This window comes from Littorina saxatilis, linkage group LG12 (genome assembly GCF_037325665.1).
Source record: "Littorina saxatilis isolate snail1 linkage group LG12, US_GU_Lsax_2.0, whole genome shotgun sequence".
Taxonomy (NCBI): domain Eukaryota; kingdom Metazoa; phylum Mollusca; class Gastropoda; order Littorinimorpha; family Littorinidae; genus Littorina; species Littorina saxatilis.
Window position 1 is genome coordinate 7,069,042 of NC_090256.1, and position 19,972 is coordinate 7,089,013.

At 43.0% G+C, this 19,972-nt stretch overlaps 1 protein-coding gene across 1 annotated transcript in view; it reads right to left on the reverse strand.

Annotated features, from left to right (window-relative positions):
* LOC138981153 (ATP-dependent RNA helicase DHX58-like) overlaps positions 1 to 19,972 on the reverse strand; it is a 32,560-nt gene that overhangs the window by 9,843 nt on the left and 2,745 nt on the right. Inside the window, exons 2-9 of the mRNA XM_070353990.1 lie at positions 18,198 to 18,347; positions 12,308 to 12,646; positions 11,826 to 11,888; positions 9,979 to 10,099; positions 8,316 to 8,566; positions 2,597 to 2,811; positions 1,619 to 1,797; positions 628 to 826 (exon numbers count right to left, since the gene is read on the reverse strand). Of these exons, the coding sequence (XP_070210091.1) occupies positions 628 to 826; positions 1,619 to 1,797; positions 2,597 to 2,811; positions 8,316 to 8,566; positions 9,979 to 10,099; positions 11,826 to 11,888; positions 12,308 to 12,646; positions 18,198 to 18,347 (1,517 nt within the window). The remainder of the gene's footprint in view (positions 1 to 627; positions 827 to 1,618; positions 1,798 to 2,596; positions 2,812 to 8,315; positions 8,567 to 9,978; positions 10,100 to 11,825; positions 11,889 to 12,307; positions 12,647 to 18,197; positions 18,348 to 19,972) is intronic.

Here is a 19,972-nt window from a genome sequence, read left to right on the forward strand (position 1 = left end):
TTTTGAGCGCGCGCATTCGCACGGACGTATCGAGACAACAACAGCAATCCTACACTATACGCTGATTCCAAGATTCAAATAACCCCTCGCCGAATCTACGGACCGGCGACCAAATGGTATTTAGGTCAGACGCTTTAACTACAGAGCTTTATCGCAGCCAACGTCAAATATTTTATATGCGGCATTGTTATTTGTAATTACTTCAATAAAAACTGTTGAAACCAATCATTTTAGTAATGTTCCTTCACAATATTGAAACTGCATATAGCATTTCTTTGAGTAAATTCTTACCTGTGGTAGTTCAAGCTCCTGATCGTCGTCCCTGTACTTGGCAAATATTTTATATGCGGCATTGTTATTTGTAATTACTTCAATAAAAACTGTTGAAACCAATCATTTTAGTAATGTTCCTTCACAATATTGAAACTGCATATAGCATTTCTTTGAGTAAATTCTTACCTGTGGTAGTTCAAGCTCCTGATCGTCGTCCCTGTACTTGGCAAATATTTTATATGCGGCATTGTTATTTGTAATTACTTCAATAAAAACTGTTGAAACCAATCATTTTAGTAATGTTCCTTCACAATATTGAAACTGCATATAGCATTTCTTTGAGTAAATTCTTACCTGTGGTAGTTCAAGCTCCTGATCGTCGTCCCTGTACTTGATGGCCATGTAGTGATGCATTATACTGTTGAAGGGGTGCTTGTGGTTGGTGTGGTGGCACTCGTCGAACACGATGAGCGAGAACTGACAGATACCGTCTATTTCCTTCTGGTCCAAAGTGTCCAGCAAGATCTGAGCTGTCATCACCATGACGTCCGCCCTGAAATCATGTTGAAAAAGCATACAGTTGGTCTCGGAGTCAAACAGAGTATTTAAGAAAATAACCCAAAAAAGCAAAGTCGATCGTCACATACGGACAGAACTTAGAAGGCCCCTTTTGGTTCAGACCTTCTAGAAAGGTCTAAGCTGTCCTCGTCATCGTGACCGCTCTGAAAACTTAATGGTGAACACGTGTCTCTGATCTTATGGGAATCAAGAGTAGGACAAGAAAATTTGCTGATTCAAATCAGCAGGTTCCCAGACGTTGAAGCGAGTTACTTCCCTTACACCTTCAATGCTTTTAAGCCACCGGAAGCTGGATGGTTTGCGATTGATGTCGCTCTAGAACTGTTTTTTGTCATATTTTTACCGTGTGAGATCTGAGATAGTTTTTATTTTTATTATATAACCTATTATAGTGTAATTTTGCATCATGCTGTAACAGTTTCAAGAAAGAATGAAAAAAAAATTTGAAATACATTGCTGCAAACAACTAAGTTTGCCGAAAATTAGTTCCGGAATGTCACCGTTCACACAGGCAAATGCCTCCGCATAACCCAGACCTCTGGGTCTGGGAAAAAAAACAGTCAATAAAACCAACTAAATCGATTGTCAGACATACGTCGCAGATCTACTCTTGGGTGAGTGCGTCCAGAAAAAAAGTCTAAGTATTAAAAAGGTCAATAAAACCAACTAAATCGATATTCGCGAACAGGTAAATGTCGCATAGATGTATATCTACTCTTGGGAAAGGGCGTCCACACAAATCTGAGGTGTCCTTGCCATCACCTACCCTTGAAGCAGGTGCTTGAGAGGGACCTTCTCGGCGTCCCCGCTGTTGCCCGTGACCCTCTTGCAGCGGAAGCCCTTGAGGTACTTGGCGCACTGGTTGAACTGCTGCTCGGCGAGCGCCACCTGGTTCACCAGGAACACCACCTTCCTCACGCCGCGACCTTGCTGCTGCAGGTGATTCTTCAAGATGAACAAATAACAAAGCGATGATTTTTTTTTTTTTTTTTTTTTTTTTTTGGCCAAGCACATTATTGTGGGGCTTTTAATCAAAAACATGCATCCATCTTCAATGTATCATCACTCAAGCGATGATTTTTAGATGCGCGTTAAACGCACGGCAAGAATACAGTACAGCTTCCCTGTTACAGGTTCAGAATACTGCCAGTCTTTAAAGGCTTCTCTCATTCATTCTGCAACGTGGTAAAAAAATAAATTAAAAAAGGTTCGTATACAAATCATGTTTTCTATTTGGCAACATCGTCTAGGTAAACAGAAGACTGAAGTTACACATGTGGGGAACTATGCATAGCTTTTGTTTGGCAACGTTGTTAACTACAACAAATTTTTTTTTAAAAAGGCAGACGATCATAGTCAAGGAAATATAAGATAAGGTGAACTCTATCTAGACTGTAGTTAAGAGACGACACAATTAAGACCTCTTGTTTCTTACGTGAAGTAAGTGTTAACCTGTCCATGAACTAAGGTGTGAAAACAATCCGATAAGCATACTAAAGCAAAGAATGGTCACTTGACTTGCAGCTGCATCTAAGCTCACAAGAAATCGCCAACCGGTCAGCTCTACTAGCTTTGCTTACATCTGACAATGTTTCCTAACAACAGAATCTATTATCATGTCACTTCACAATACAGTAGTTCGATTGATGACTGTGCTAAGTGACCCGCATTTTGCTGGATGTATTCTTCGTGTATTTAAAACGACAATGGTTGTCAAAATACCGAGCACGGTGAGTGGACTCACGTGAATGATTTTCAAGGCCACGTGGGTCTTTCCGCTTCCGGTGGGAGCACAGATGATGGCGTTTTTCCCGCTCAAGGCCCAATCGGCCAGTTCTCTCTGGTAGTCTCTCAGATCAATGTCAGCTTCTTCCTCGTCCTCCTCGTCCTCCTTTCCTCCTCCCTTCTTGGGGCTGTTGAACTCTTCGTTACTGTTGTCAGGAGGGCTAGGTCCGTCGCCTGTAAGCACGAAGAAACATCTACGTGAATTTTGGAAAGGTTAGGGACGGAGTGCACTAACTGTGTGTTGTAAGAGGTGTATGTGTGGAATATTGTCTCCACCACCCAACACCACTCTTTCTTGACGTGTCTTACTGTAAATTCCTTGATCTCTGCGCGTGTCCTTTTCCCACATCTGATCTTGTATCTATTTCTTCAGGACCTTCGTTCGCTCTTCGTTGCAGTCAGCTGAATCAGCTTCTAAAGGGAACCTAGTACAACGTTAAAGCGACAGGAACTCTGTCTACTGGTTGGTCTTCCTTTCTACTTATCTTATGTCTCCTCATTATATACTTCTGCTGTCTGTCTGTCTATCTCTCTTTCTCTCTGTCTGTCTGTCTCTCTTGTCTCTGTCTGCCTAGCTGTCTCTGTCTGTCTGTCTCTCTGTGTCTCTGTCTGTCTGTCTCTCTCTGTCTCTCTCACTTTTTTTCTGTCTATTTCTGTCTCTCTCTGTCTGTGTGTGTGTGTCTCTCTCTCTCTCTCTCTCTCTCTCTCTCTCTCTCTCTCTCTCTCTCTCTCTCTCTCTCTCTCTCTCTCTCTCTCTCTCTCTCTCCCTCCCTCTCTCTCTCTCTCATGGCTACTTCGAGTGTGTCGTGTTCTCGTCGTGTTGGACGGGCACATGCATATATATAAACAAACTGGTAGACTATAAATGAAGCAGACACAGGCATGGAGGGTTAGCGTGTTATTTATTCCGCCATCATTCTCCCAGAATCCCCAGCAACCTTTTACGTCAGGGTTCTTGCATATTGACAATAGAACACGGTTTTCAACGACGTCATAACATTACATCCCCCTTACTTTACGCTTATTTTTTCTTTTAGAAAACAAAGCAAATTAGCTCTTCAATGTAACTATGAGTATGACTTTCATAGATGAAAACTTCAACAAAAGAAAACATTCCTGTGCTTCTTTCACACTAGTTAAACATAACCAAAAGTCACAGATCAAGAATGTTAGGCCGCTTGACCACGCGACCGCTTCTTGTGGTCACAGGCCGTTCATTGGGCAATCCCTCAGACGGAGAATCTGTCTCCCTTTGTTCTGAGGACGGATCAGGAAAACCACCGTCCTCCCCGCGATGTCCTGGGCGTCCCGCATCAGGAGGAATGGTTGTTGACGCTTTGTCTGGTGACTGCTTTGGGGTTGGTGCATCACTCAGACGTCTGTTGAGGTGTCGGCGATTTCTTCTCTGGATGCCCGTCTTTGTCTGTAGTTCGTATGACCTCGGAGCAACTGGTCGCAAGATGACTGCTTCTTTCTCCGTAGGTGTTTTCAGCCACACACGTTCTCCTGGCTTGAGGGTAGGAAGGGGTTGAGCTCGGTGTCGCTTGTCGTGGTTTTTCTTCTGTGCCTCTTTCTGCTGGACATCGGCTGACCGCATGTCGTGGAACTTTGGCCAGTCTGGAATAAGCAGATTGGGAACGGCAGGTACCTTGGTTCTCAAACGACGTCCCATAAGTCTTTCCGCTGGACTGAAACCGCACTGCAGAGGTGTCGCTCTGTAGTTCAACATAGCCACGTACGGATCTTCAGCTTTCAGGAGCAGCTGCTTGAGGGTCTGCACTGCTCGTTCAGCTTCTCCGTTGGCTTGCGGATACCGTGGACTACTGGTTTCATGGATGAAGCCATATTCTTCAGCAAACCTTGAGAACTTGTCAGCGTCAAACTGAGGGCCATTGTCCGTCATCATGACTTCCGGGATTCCATGCCTGGACATGATGCTCTTCAGGTGTTGGATGACAGTTTCACTGGTGGTCGAACGTAGTAGTGCCATTTCTATGTACCTCGAGAAATAGTCCACCACCACAAGGTAGTCGTTTCCACGCCAGTCCATCAAGTCGACACCCACTTTCTGCCATGGATAATCTGGCACTGGTGTAGGTTGCAATGGTTCTGGTGGTGGTTTGCGCTCCTTCACGCAAGTTGCACATTCTTCTATCATGACTTTTATGTCTGTGGAAAGTCCTGGCCACCACACTGAAGATCTTGCCAGCGCTCTGCACTTTACGATGCCCTGGTGACCTCCGTGGATTTTGCTGAGAATGTCCTGTCTCATCTCTTCTGGAATGACAAGACGGTCCCTGAACAACAACAGTCCTTGTTGTACCGTCAGGTCGTCTCTCACTGTGTGAAAAGGCTTAAGGTCTGGTTCAACCTTGTTAACATCAGGCCATCCTTTGTTGCAGTAGTCTTTCACTTTGCAGCAAATTATATCTTTCTGCTGTTTGGCCCTGATTTCATCCATGCGCTGCTTTGACGCTGGAAATCCTTCCACCACTGACTTGACGTATGCTGCAACATCACTGTCAAGCTGTAAGTCTGACGTCTGTGGAGATCCGACTGGAGCACGCGATAAGGCGTCAGCAGTTGTCAGATCCTTACCAGCTGTGTAGATCACGTCATACCGGTACCGCATCAGCCTCATACGGAACCGTTGAATCCGTGGCGAAAGCTCGTCTAGCTGTTTTGACTTGAGGAGTGCCAGAAGCGGCCTGTGGTCTGTCTCTATGGTGAATGAGGGAAGACCAATCAAGAAGTCAGCGAACTTCTCGCAGGCCCACGTAGACGCTAATGCCTCCTTTTCCACCTGGGCATACCGCTGCTCGGTGGACGTCATAGATCTTGAAGCAAAGAATACGGGTTGCCATTCACCGTCTCTTTCCTGGAGAAGGACAGCTCCCAGCCCGTACGACGAAGCATCAGCTGACACTTTGGTAGGCAAGGATGTGCTGTAGTGAGCCAGCACTGGTGGTGAGGTCAGCTGTTCTTTCAGTCTTTGAAACGCTCTCTCCTGTGCGTCTCCCCATGTCCACTGAATTTCCTTTTTCAGCAAATCACGTAGAGGTCTGGTCTCTTCTGCCAGGTTAGGGGAGAACTTTCGGACGAAGTTCACCAGTCCCAAAACACGTCGTAGTTCAGGGACGCTCTTAGGTCGAGGCATGTTCCTGATAGCCTCCACCTTGTCCGGATCCATCTGCACACCATCCTTGGAGATCACGTGTCCGAGGAACTTGATGCTTGTTTGGCCGAAAGCACACTTGTCATTCAGTGTGACACCAGCATCTTGAAGCTTTTCAAGTACTTGCTTCAGACGTTGGTCATGCTCGACTTGGTTGCGTCCGTACACCAACACATCATCTATGTCGCATATGACCCCTGGAATGTCTGACAACAGCTGCGACATGATGCGATGAAAAACCTCGCTCCCTGACGAGATTCCGAAGGGTAGACGTTGAAAACAAAAACGTCCGATTGGTGTAATGAAGGTCGTCAACTCTTGTGAGCTTTTCTCCAGTGGAACTTGATAGAAACCGCTGTTGCAGTCCAGTTTAGTGAATACTGTTGCCTCCTCTAACTGTGCGAGGAGTTGATCTGTAGACGGAAGAGGATAGTTTTCTCTCTTGACACTCTCGTTCAGTCTGGTAAGGTCTACACAGATCCTCACTGCATCATTATGTGCTTTCGGCACCACAACGATGGGAGCACACCAGTCAGTTGGAGTGTTGACTGGTCGAATCACTTCCTGATCTTGCAGTCGCCTAAGCTCCTCCTCTACCTTCTGTTGAAAAGGGAGTGGAACACGTCTCGGTGCTGTCACTGCATACGGCACTGCACTGTCCTTCAGGCGAATCGTATAAGTCTCTTTCATTTTCCCAAGTCCAGAGAACAGCCTGGGGAAAGTCTTCTGAATGCGTTCCTTGTCGCCTTGTTTCACCGTTTCCACACGCTTCACGAGTTCTAGCGCCTGGGTCTCCCCAACAGAGGTTCTTCTAGGGCTTCAACCACGTAGATGTCTTGAATGCCCATGGCGTTCTTGACTTTCATTTTTGACGTGAACTGTCCCAGCACTTTTAGTGGAATTTTACCTGGGCCAAAGAGTCTTTTCGAAGGCTTTGCAAGCGGGTATTTGTTTTTGGGGACCATCACTGCTGGCATCACTGTTACGTCTGCTCCAGTGTCCATCTTAAACTGAATGTTTGACTGCTCTAGCTGAACGTCCACATGCCAGGCGTCAGTTCCTGCATTTGACACTGCTCCCAGATATGCTTCATCTTTCACTTCCTTCACAGAAGCTTGGCTGATGGGCTTGCTGAAACAACAAACTGCATAATGTCCTTTCTTCAGGCATTTTCTGCATTCGGCTTTCGCGGCAGGACATGACTCTCTGCCATGCTGATCTCGACCGCATCTGGTGCACTTTTGTGACCTTTCTCCGAGATTTCGGCTTGGACGCTTCCACTGTGTTTTCGGATGCTGTCCCTTTTGCATAGCATTCGGAACCCCCTTTAGGCGATCCACTGTTGTTTCCTTAGACATTTCATGGAGTTGTTGCTGGGATGACTCATAAGCTCTGCATATGTCTACTGCTTTTTTAAAAGTCAGTGTTGAATCTTCAAGAAGTTTCTCCCGCATGGTATCACTTTTGACACCAACGACAATTCTATCCCGTATCATACGGTCTTCCATGATGCCATAATTACAGTTCTTAGCAAGTTGTCTAAGGGCTGCCACATACGCATCGATCGACTCAGACGAATCCTGGCGTCGAATGTGAAATCTGTATGTTTCGAACGCTTCATGCGTGGCTCCCACACAAAATTCTTCCAGTTTCTTGATGACAACGCTTATGTCTTTCTTGTTCTCACCTTCAGAGAACCTCATGCTGTCATACACCTCCATTGCATCTTCGCCAATGCAGGCAAGCAACACTGCACACCGGTATTCTCCTTCTTCTTTGTCCAGTCGAGAAGCAATCTCATAATTGTCCCATTGTCTTTTGAACTTCTTCCAGTTTTGGGATAAGTTGCCTTCCATAACCAGCTTTGAAGGTATTGGAACATTGGCTGTGTAATGTCTCCTCTCTGCCTGTAATGGTGGTTGGTTCGGCTGCTCTGCCATACTGGATCTCTGCTGAATCCGTACCACTGAACCACACCTTTCTTTATTTTTGGAGTGTGCGCTTCCTACTGCGACGCTACATCTAGTTTGCTGCTGTCGGAGTACGCGATTTTAGATCGAACAAAATGCTCTACGGCACGCGCGAACAAAACTTTCGACTTGCAATCTCGTACATAAAGTTTTTCACACTCACTGCTTCGCTACCACCCCACTTCTGACACCATGTCGTGTTCTCGTCGTGTTGGACGGTCACATGCATATATATAAACAAACTGGTAGACTATAAATGAAGCCGACACAGGCATGGAGGGTTAGCGTGTTATTTATTCCGCCATCATTCTCCCAGAATCCCCAGCAACCTTTTACGTCAGGGTTCTTGCATATTGACAATAGAACACGGTTTTCAACGACGTCATAACATTACAGAGTGTATCAACAACAGTAAAATAATACTGATACTTAACGCACCCCCTACACACACAATCACACTCTAACACTCTAACACTAGTTCACAACCAGCTCCCTGCCTACTCCAACCCCAAGGCCAAAACAAGCAGTCTAACCGTTAGGCACTTCGATGTTCTTGGATCCAGACTCTTTCTTCTGATGTGGCATTTCTCGATTGCCAGACGACTCCTCATCGCCCACTTTGAGCCTCTTGGTCTTCATACGGGCAGTATCTGTATCACTGGAGTTGACCATCAACAGTTTGGGATCAGTCTGGTCAAGGCCGTGGGCCTTGTCGTCCAAACGCAGGAATGTGGTGCTGGACACACAATCGTGGAAAACTTCAGAATCCTCCATAGATTGGCCCCTGTATTTAAGAAAAAATCATTTCAGAATCTTTCTCGCACTGTCCTCAATATTGACCATTTAATTTCCGAATGATCCACGGACAATTCTCAGTATTCACGATATCAGTTTAGAATCTTCCATGGACTATCCTCAGTAATGATACTATTCTTCCAGAGACGTCGCCGGAATATTCTCAATATTGAGAAAATCATTTCAGAGTCGACCGTAGACTGTTCTTGGTATTGACAACATAATGTCAGAGTCGTCCACGGACTACTCTTAATATTAAAAAAATCATTTTAGAGACGTCCACGAACTATTCTCACTATTGACAAAAACAACTCAAAGCATATTCCTAACAACGGAAGAAACTATGCAAGGAAGGACGACAGAGAGAAAGGGAGTGAAAAAAAAGGAAATGACGAGGAAAAAAATAACAGAAAATAACAGAGAAGAAAAGAAGAAGAATGGAGCTGCGTTTCCCTTCTTCTTTGTCGCTTTTTTATTTTTTTAACATTTAGTCAATTTTGACTAAATGTGTTAACATAGACGGAGAATCTAGACGAGGGTGTATGCGTGTGTGTGTGCATGTGTGTGTGTGGACAGCAATTCCAGGAAAACTACCGGATGCATATTGATGAAACTTTGCATCGGAGATGATATCCCGCACGTTTTTTCTCATTTTTTCGATAAACGTTTTTGATGACGTCATATCCGGCTTTTTTTGGCCAAATTTGAGGCCGCATTGTGGTGACGTCATTTTTCATTCAAATTGATTGACATTTTGGTCATGCAATCTTCGACGGACTATGGTACTTCAGCTTGGAAGCTTAAAAATCAATAAATCGGTTTGGTCATCACAAATCTGAAAATTCTAATTTTCATTAAAATATTTGTAATCTATCCAAACATGATTTCATCTCATTCTTTATCATTTCTTGAATCCCAAAACAAAACAAAGATATATAATTAAATACTGTCTTGATGAAGAAATACAGTGCGTTTAATTTCATTCTGTGAGTTCGACAGATTGACTAAATGTAGTAATTTCGCTTTACGCGACTTGTTTTTCCTTCCTGTGCTCCCTTAGTCTTACACAAGAGCACATACAAAAATGTGACCCTCCACCACGAAATGAGTCGCATGTCACCTCGCGCGGTTCTGCGCTAGGCTTAATATTAAGTCCGGGGAGTGTCTGGTAACAGTGTGAAGATCACCTTAGTCACAGGCTTATAACTCAAACAGTTTTTGCTCTTTTCTAAAACGGGTTTCACCACTGGATAGAGCATAACAAATTCTTCACGAAAATGTAAAAATATGAAAATCATGCAAAGGTGACATGCGACTCATTCCGTGGTGGAGGGTCACAAATGAGCAAACATAATATAGTATATGAAAATGAAATATGAAGCACAAAAATGAACAAACTACCTTGAGCATAACTTCTGATCGTCGGTCAGGTAGTTTAGATTCCTCTCAGCTTCCTCCTCCTTGCTCTGGGATGGGGCACCTGCATAGTCCATGGGTTCTGGGTCATCAGCGTCTCCGCTCACTGCACGTTAAAACATGGCAATACTGACTTTCAATACAACACAATGCAGTATAATGCAATACACAATACAATACAAGGGGCCCGGTAGCTCAGTTGGTAGAGCACTGGACTTGTGATCGGAAGGTCGCAGGTTCGAATTCGGGCCGGGACGGACACGGGTCAACTTTATGTGCAGACCCAGAGACGGAAGCCATGTCCCACCCCCGTGTCATCACAATGGCACGTAAAAGACCTTGGTCATTCTGCCATAAGTGCAGGTGGCTGAATACACCTAAACATGCAGACACCTGGGTAGCGCGACTCCGTTGCTGCTAGCTTTCCACTGGGAGGAAGCGACCCGAATTTCCCAGCGATGGGACAATAAAGTAATGAAAATGAAAATGAAAATGAAATGAAATGTACTAGTGGAGTCCATTGGTCCAGGGTCATTAGCGTCTCAAGTCACTGCACGTTGGTGACACAACCGTTGAACGCTGAAGAAGAAGATGCTGCAAGTTGACACATGGCAATACTATCTTGCAATGCAATGCAATACAACACAATCTGCAGGAAAAAGTTGTCGCCTTGGAACAGAATTCACGACGTTTAAGATCAGCCAGGAAAAATACGATTGTTGCATGTTTCCTGGATATAACGTCCCTTCAATTTATTGAGTTGAGTATGAAGGACGAGAAAAGACTCTCTGAAAAAAAAAGAAAAAAAAAGCAAAAGGAACCAGGGCAGATCGAAGGACAGGCGGTTGAATATGTCGAAATCTTGGAGGCAAAATGAGTAAATCGGGAGGTACAGACGAATACCGCAAAGCAAGGACCAGGAAGCCAAATACACGTTCACCACCCTGCGACAAGTCTGGAGATCCGCGGACATCTGTATCAAACCCAAACTCCGCATATTCCGTTTCAACGTTACATCTGTTCTGCTGTAAAGACTCGATCCGAAATCTGTCGAGTCACCAAAACAAGCTTCGACAAGACTCAGACCTTAAACAAATGCCTCCAACAGATTCTCCGTTCCAGTGGTTCGACAGAGTGTCAAGCATAGACCTTTGGAAGAGGGCCAAGAGCCTATTACTGACAAGATAATAAGAAGAAAGTGGCGATGGGTTGGACACAACTTGCGGCGAATCCAGTTAACTTTCACCCGTCAATCGCTTGACGGAAGACCAAAACAAATGAGGACGACCAAAGCAAACCTTGAGGTGCTTGAAGAGTTGAAACCACCTGTTACACTTAGGAGGTGGAAAGAGAAAAAAAACAGCGACAGCGACAGTAGGAAGCGGAAAACAACTGTTGAGGCCTTGTGTTTTACAATGTGCAACAAGGAGTACATCAAGTAAGCCAATGCAGGACAATACATTGCAATACAATACCATAAAATACAATGCTATACAGTACAATACAATACAATACAACACAACCCAACACAACACAACACAATACAACAAATACAATGCTATACAATACAGTACAATACAGTACAACACAACACAACACAATACAACACAACACAACACAACACAACACAATACAACACAACAAACACAATACAATACAACACAAATCCATACGCTGTAACAGCAGAGTCTGTATGGGCGTTGGGTCATCAGCCTCTTCACCCATTGCACGTTGAAACAAGGAGTTACTATTCTTACCTACGATATAATGCACATGCATTCTTAAATGATGGTTTCATAAATGTTCAGTTATGTCAAATCTGACTTACTGACCTTTCAACGTGGGTAGTTCATCTGCCGCGGAGGGACGGTTTGACGTGTACTTGTGGCAAGGTTCTAAGACAAAAACGAAAAAAAAAACCCACAATCAGATGGATGCATGTCAACATAACAGCCAAGAATATATGACACATATGTACCACGATTATGAAGCCTAACCATATTAGCGGAATTGTCTTACTCCCAACGCAAAAGAAACAATCTTTGCGAAAGTTTTTTTTCCTCAGAAGTATCTTATTCGCTAAGCAAATCAATGGCCACTTGTTCAAAGTCAGTTGCAAATCACACACACACCCACCCACCCCCCCCCCCCCCCACACACACACACACACACACACACCCTTTACGTACGTTCCCTGCCACAACCACATCCACCACATCCCTCCTCCCCAACCCCCCCCCAACCTCCCCCCCCCTCAATTCCCATCGCCAAGCCTGTTCCCCAACCCATCCCACGCCCCACTCTCCCCACTTACTATCGTTGTGCGAATCATCTAGTTTCTTCGCGAGCTCCTCGTAGCCGTTTCTCTTGAGGACTCCGAGAAATTCATCGTACCAGTCTCTGTTGGTACTACGCGGAAGATGGCCAACCATGTAAATCGTGCCGAGCGTCGGACCCTTATGCTCTGTGATGCGCATCATGGTCTCGCACTCCATGTCTCCGATGAGTTTCTTGGAGATGAGGTCACGAATGAGGTGCTCCGGATTGACGGCCTCGCAGATCTCGTCCATGAAGAACTGAACAAGCTTCTTCTGCAACTCGTGAGTCTCCGCGTCGCATTTTCCGTTCACGATGTCGTGCAGGAACGGGTGAACTGTTGATTATATGTCTGTACAGGGTGACACAAAAAGATGCAACCCACAAAATGCTTATAACTTCTACATCTGTTGACCGAATTACTGCACATTTGGTGAACATTAAGGCTGCAGCTTACGCACGGCCCGTCTACTAAGTGGAATTCGGGGATCGACTCAACAGCACAGGATTTGGCATTGAGAGGTAGCCATACTAAACTGATTTAGACCCTCCTGACTTTTGCCTTTTGGATTATCTGAATGTATACAAAAACACTCCCTTCACCCCCCAGATCATCGGTGACCCGAAGACAGCAGTTACAGCTAGGTTCAGGGCAATCCCTGGACCAAAAAACCGTTGGTGTCATTGAACATTTCGGAGGTGAAATTTGGAACTATTTTTTGAGAGAACGTAAAAGTCGGACTATTTTACCGACAGACTGGAAACTTTGTGGAATGGTTATGAAGAAACTGAAGTTTATGCACAACAATGATGAAGATATTCACTGGAAAAAAATACCCCCTTCTTTGTAAAGTTACACGTGCGCAATGGGTCGAATAATTCATCAATGACATGAACACATTCCTCCATGGGAAATGCCCTGATCCTGCCTGTGCATGCTGTCTTCCAGTCACTGGTTGTCTAATGTTGGCTATAGCCTCCTAGGTCCTTCAAATAACCCCAAAGGAGGGCTTAAATTGGCTTAGTTTGAATACCACTCAATTTCAAACCTCGTACTGTTGAGTTGATCTCCGGATTTGGAATATTTTTTTTATGTTGCACAAAACTCAGATCATTTGACCTACGGGCATAAGCCAAAGTTAATGTCCACTTAATATGAAGTAATTCTGCTAACAGATGTAGAAGTTATTACTATTTTTGTGGGTTGCATTTTTCGGGGTCACTCTGCAATTCGTGCGGAGAGAAAAATGGATAAAGATGGTAACATTTTGAATAATACGTTATTTGCTTTGTAACCTATCTTGCAAAAAAACTACAGATAATGCTTGCTTAATTTACGGGTTGACTGATTAGGTATTTGACTCACCGGAGTAACCAGTGAGTCTTAGGAATCAGCAGTGTTCTCTCCAATACGTTGTTGAAACTGTACAAACTCCCAGAGTTAGATGACCATAGTGAAAGTCGGGTTTACCCTCGTCATGTATTTCAAAGTCACAGCGGGGTCGAGTTCCGGCACAAAATATGGACAATGGTCAATTTCTTAAATTGTTTTAATGCTAGAGCTCTGACACTTCACAAATTCACATATTTACATATTCTGAGTGTTTAATGACCTCCAAGCATGACGAGAGTTTGGTTGACTTTCAAAGTCACAGTGAGTTCGTTGATACGGTCCACAGGCTGCATTTCCAAGCAAGCAATGTCAACCAAATTAAAAAAACCACGTCGTTGCTTTCTTTGATAAGGCAAATTGAGAGAGAGAGAGAGAATCGAATTGAACTTTATTTAACAAGGATTAAGATTTAAGGCTACGCCTTTTCTTACAATCTGTCCTTGGGACGCATAGACACACAATTATATAATTAAAAAATTAAAAATTAAAAATTTAAAAAGTTAACCAACAAAAGGAGGTCGGAAAACTTCAGCACGTGATAATAAAGATGACGATGATGATGATGATGACGATGATGATGATGATGATAATGATGATGATGATGATGATGATGAAGATGAGGCATGAAGAGAAGTTTGGTGGCTTGTTGACAGACCAGCTTTTTTGTTGGTCCAAGGGGACCATATCGTCTTTTGTTTCATCTTTATCGACCAAGGCCGAAGGCCGCGGTTGATAAATATGAGACAAAAGGCGATATGCTCCCCGAGGACCAACAACAAAGTGCTGGTCTGACAACAAGCTACCAAACATCGTTTTTGTCATCATTTTGGTTGTGCAACAAAATGCACAATAACCCACAGGGAGACGAATTTTTAGAATCCAACTCCGGGCCACAAAGCATCGTCACAGTAGCACGAGATAACACGTCAAACTTGTATGTGACGTCAAACGTAGCTTGTTGACGCTTTTCTTCCAGTCTGAAAATGTACAGAGCTGCGATCATACCTGTGAATTCAGTAAGTGTTGAGCATATTTCTTTTCTTTTAAGTGTTTATGACTTTTCGTTGTGGATTTTGCGATTACAGAGATAAGTTGCAAATTGACCATGAGTCGCCGCGGTAATTATCAACATTGATTGGGTCTTTGAGAGTGAATGCTTACAATCGTTGTCCTCGGAAACACAAATCCAAAGCCACGATGGTTCCACACATCAAACAATCAGCCTGATTGGCTTTTACTTTGACAATCCACGTTTCACATGAAAGCTCAAACCCATTCACCACCTCGAGTTATTGCATGGGGAACATGAGATTTATTTACCAGGTGTTTGTGAATGAAAACTCGTGAAAATGATGACAAATGTTGTTATTCATAAAATCAAATGCATACTATGCAGATAATAATAAATACAAGCTGGTAGCAATCTAACATGTAGCAATAGTACAGAAAAAATATGTTCAGAATATACAATGCACAGCATATCTTTGACGTGATACTAAGTGTGGTAAATCAAAAGGCGTTAAACCACTCAGACATTAAGTGGTTTTTAACACATTTTTTAAAACGTTTTAATGACTGTAAGTGCTTAAAGGATGATGGAAGTGAATTCCAAACTGAAGTACCCGAAAAAGCAAGACTGGTCAATTCGTGGAATCGGTGGGATCAAGTTGACCGACCCATATCTGTGGGTAGCTTTATTAAATAATGATGTAATGTAAATCGGCACTTTACCGTAATACAATTTATGCATGAAAATGGCTTTGTTTAACTTGAGATGCTTTTCCAGTGGAAGAAAGTTAAGCATTTTTAATTTCATATCTGTTGAGGCATTGTCTTTTACGATGAGTTTGGCCGAGCCACGACAGAGAGAGTCTAACTTTTTCAAGTGAACATCACTGCTGCCATCCCAGAGCGTCGAAACATAATTAATATGAGGCATTACATGAGCATGGTGGAACATTTCCAGAGTCCTTCTGTCCGTAAATTGCTTTAACTTGGATAGGAGGAAAACGTTCTAGGCTATTTTCTTGCAAATATGCTGTAATTGTGCCTGCCACTTGAATTCACAATCAATCATTACCCCTAAAACGCGATGCTGTTGAACTTGTTCAATTAATTGCGTACCAATAGTAAGATTTAGTTTGAGTGGAGAAATCTGGTGTTTTTGTCTGGTTGCAATTACCATACTTTTAGTTTTTATTGGATGGATAGCATTAGCACTACACCAGTTATTTACATCGTTTAAAGCTGTTTGAAGGGAGGACTCTATTGCTGGAACAGACTTTCCACTTGCATGAAGAGAAGAATCGTCAGCAAAAAAATCACTTCTTACATTGCTATCAGAAATGTGCAGTGGCAGATCATTGATATACAGACAGAACAAGATCGGCCCAAGCACTGAACCTTGAGGCACCCCGCATTTCACAGTCTCCTCAGTAGATATTTTACAGTTTAGGGCAGTATATTGAGATCTGTCCTGTAAATAGGAAGCAAAGAAGTTACACACTGAACTGTTTCTGACATACAACTGTAATTTCTTCAATAGAATTGAATGATCAACAAGATCAAACGCTTTTTTAAAGTCAAGAAACACAGCACCACTGATTTTAGATCGGTTTGTTACAGACAACCAGGTGTCGCATAGCGTGATAAGGGCGCTGTGACAAGAGTGATTTGTTCGAAAACCAGACTGAAATTGATGGAAAAGGTTTCTGCTTTCTATGTACGCGAGCAAATGTTTGTGAATATGTTTTTCCAGTGGTTTGGATAAAATGGGTAATAAGGAAATGGGTCTAAAATTATTTGGGTCGGATACATTTCCGCCTTTATGGAGTGGAATTACTTTTGCTCTCTTTAACAAACTAGGTACAGTATTTTGCTTTATGCAGAGATTATACACATAGGTGAGTGAGAGAGAGAGAGAGAGAGAGAGAGAGAGAGAGAGAGAGAGAGAGAGAGAGAGAGAGAGAAACAGACATGCAGGAAGACAGAGAGCTGTCAAACCAAACAACAAAAAAGATGACATAATATGTACCTGTGTCTGTAACACAAAAATACTATTTCCTGAACAAATACACACAGTGCAATGCATTCGTTTGACTTGAGGTAATACAGTGTAGCATTGTCATTCATATATATATATATATCCCATGACCTCCCTTCTTTGTCTCTGTTACTTCAGTATGGGTATATATGTTGTATTTTTATAGCTCAATAAATACATCATGGACTCAAAAAAATATATGATAGTGCAGATTCCGATTTGGGCGAAGAACTACTTTGCTCCCGACCTTTGACCTCGCGCCGAACAATGTGACACATTTGTATGAAGTTCCAAAATCGTATTGCACGGCTCAGAAAACCATATCAGTTGCACGCAAAAATGAATCTCAGAACTGATCTGATGTATGAGATGCAATAAGCAAACGTTTCTTTCATTATGAAAGCAATGCAGGTGGGAAAAAACGAACATTCAACTTACAAGATAACCAGATGCTAGCGAACCAAAACAAAAACACGAGTACCCTCCCCTTGCTTCGTTAGCAGACGACTTTTGAGAATCTGTCAGACCGTCCTTACCTGGCACGGTTGGGCTTCGCTATCATCAGCTGTTTCACGTGTTTTGCGAGCAAGTCTACTCTTTTGCCTGGCTCTGCAGTAAGTCCACATTGGCGATGAAGGTATCTAAGAACTTAACATGTGTGTATTTTTCCGTAATCCAGTCATATTCTTTCAAAATGCAATCAAGCGGCGGTGACAGACTTGGGTCCTGTTTTCATCGCATCAATACCAGTTTAGGTTCATGCAAACACACTCGCAAAACAGTTTATCATGTAGATACATTTCAAATAGGGAGCAAATGGTTAAATCTACATATGTGTTCCCTAAAATTTGCTTCTCTGTCAATAAGACTAATTGTATAATAATGCGTTCGAAAAAAACAACGTGGAATCGATTCTGAATCGAGTCGAGTAAGCCAAATGGGGGCCAAACCGGTTTCCCCGTTCCGCCGACCTGAAACGCAAAAGAATTGTGCGCTTCAACTAAATGGATTTCTATACGACTTCATTACTTTCTTGCAACTTATGAACCTTTACTTAACGCTTTTAAACGGTCTGAAAGTAGTGTTACCGCGTACTTATAGATGCACTCATTCGTTTTATTTTTTCAGCGACGGTCACTTAGTTTAAGGTTGCAAAAAGGCCATGTCTCGCTGAAAACACTGTTTCACACTCCACAGATCGCAAAAGTGCCGCTAGTAGTCTACACTTTGTGTTTGATGGTAGAATGGGATATACAGATTACAACACTCGTGGTTTTTTATATGGCTTGTATTTCAGTCAAGACCCAGCGGGAATATCAATCGAGAGCCACTCGCCAAAGGCTCGTGTCTCCCGATGATATTCATCCGCTGGGTCTTGACTGAAATACAAGCCATATAAAAAACCACTCGTGTTGTAACCTATACATATATCTCCAGCTTACACCAGCATACCGTCTGTTAAAGCCTGTCCGAAGCTACTCCATCGTGCACTGACATCATCTGCTGACAGCCCATTGTCGTCGATGAGGTACTGCAGCAGATTCTCCGATGCCAAAATGGACTGGTTCTCTGAGTCGAGTTCTATGATCTCTTCCAAGACAGCTGGGGATGTGAATTTTGACAAGAAAATGAGAAGTCGTCTAAATGTTAGCTGTTGTTTTGTTTTTAATCAAATGAATTCATAAAAATAATACTACCCTGCACAGAAAGCTGGAAATGTGTTTCTTCTTAGTTTGTGTGCAAATGAAGGAATGCCTTTGTCCCGTGCAAAAAAAAAAGCCTGGCAAGATCTGAGATGGTAAACCAAATCGGCGTTCACACGGGGATGACTGTGATTTTGAATTGATTCGATAGAAGTAAGTGCCATTCGGGTAGGCGGGCAAAGACAGTTTTGCGCTGCAGAGCATATCAAAAGGCGGTCAGCCATGTGTGTGTGTGTGTGTGTGTGTGTTTGTGCGTGCGTGCGTCCGTGCGTGCGTGTTTTCGTGCGTGCGTGTTTTCGTGCGTGCGTGCGTGCGTGCGTGCGTGCGTGTGTGTGTGTGTGTGTGTGTGTGTGTGTGTGTGTGTGTACGTGTGTGTGTGTGTGTGTGTGTGTGTGTGTGTGTGTGTGTGTGTGTGTGTGTGTGTGTGTGTGTGTGTGTTTACGTCCCCAGCAGAATTGTGAGGATGAACTAAATAATACATGTCCTAAATTGTTTACTTCCACGACACAGAAACTGAGAGTGAGACTGATAACGCCTATGCCTCATTACCGCAGTTGAAGGGAGGCAATCCTTGGTTCTAAGCCTAAAACTAATCCTGATCGAGTTGTGCCCCGTACCCAACGCAAATACTGCCGACGAAGAGGGATCGGGTTGCATGAAGGCTACTTAGAAATCCTGATGCGAATGGTAGACATGTACAGTATTCATATTTTGTTCACCTGATAAATCGTAGTCAATTTTATATACAGTAATGAGGAAGAACGAAAGGGAGGAAACAAAACCAAGTCGCGTAAGGCGAAATTACTACATATAGTCAAGTTGTCGAATTCACAGAATCAAATTGAACGCAATGCAATTTTTCAGCAAGACCGTATACTCGTAGCATCGTCAGTCCACCACTCATGGCAAAGGCAGTGAAATTGACAAGAAGAGCGGGGTAGTAGTTGCGCTAAGAAGGATAGCACGCTTTTCTGTACCTCTCTTCGTTTTAACTTTCTGAGCGTGTTTTTACTCCAAACATATCATATCTATATGTTTTTGGAATCAGGAACCGACAAGGAATAAGATGAAAGTGTTTTTAAATTGATTTCGAAAATTTAATTTTGATAATAATTTTTATATTTTTAATTTTCAGAGCTTGTTTTTAATCCAAATATAACATATTTATATGTTTTTGGAATCAGAAAATGATGAAGACTAAGATGAACGTAAATTGGGATCGTTTTATCCTTTTTTTGTTTTTTTTACAATTTTCAGATTTTTAATGACCAAAGTCATCAATTACTTTTTAAGCCACCAAGCTGAAATGCAATACCGAAGTCCGGCCTTTGTCGAAGATTGCTTGGCCAAAATTTCAATCAATTTGATTGAAAAATGAGGGTGTGACAGTGCCGCCTCAACTTTTACAAAAAGCCGGATATGACGTCATCAAAGGTATTTATTGAAAAAATGAAAAAAACGTCCGGGGATATCATTCCCAGAAACTCTCATGTCAAATTTCATAAAGATCGGTCCAGTAGTTTA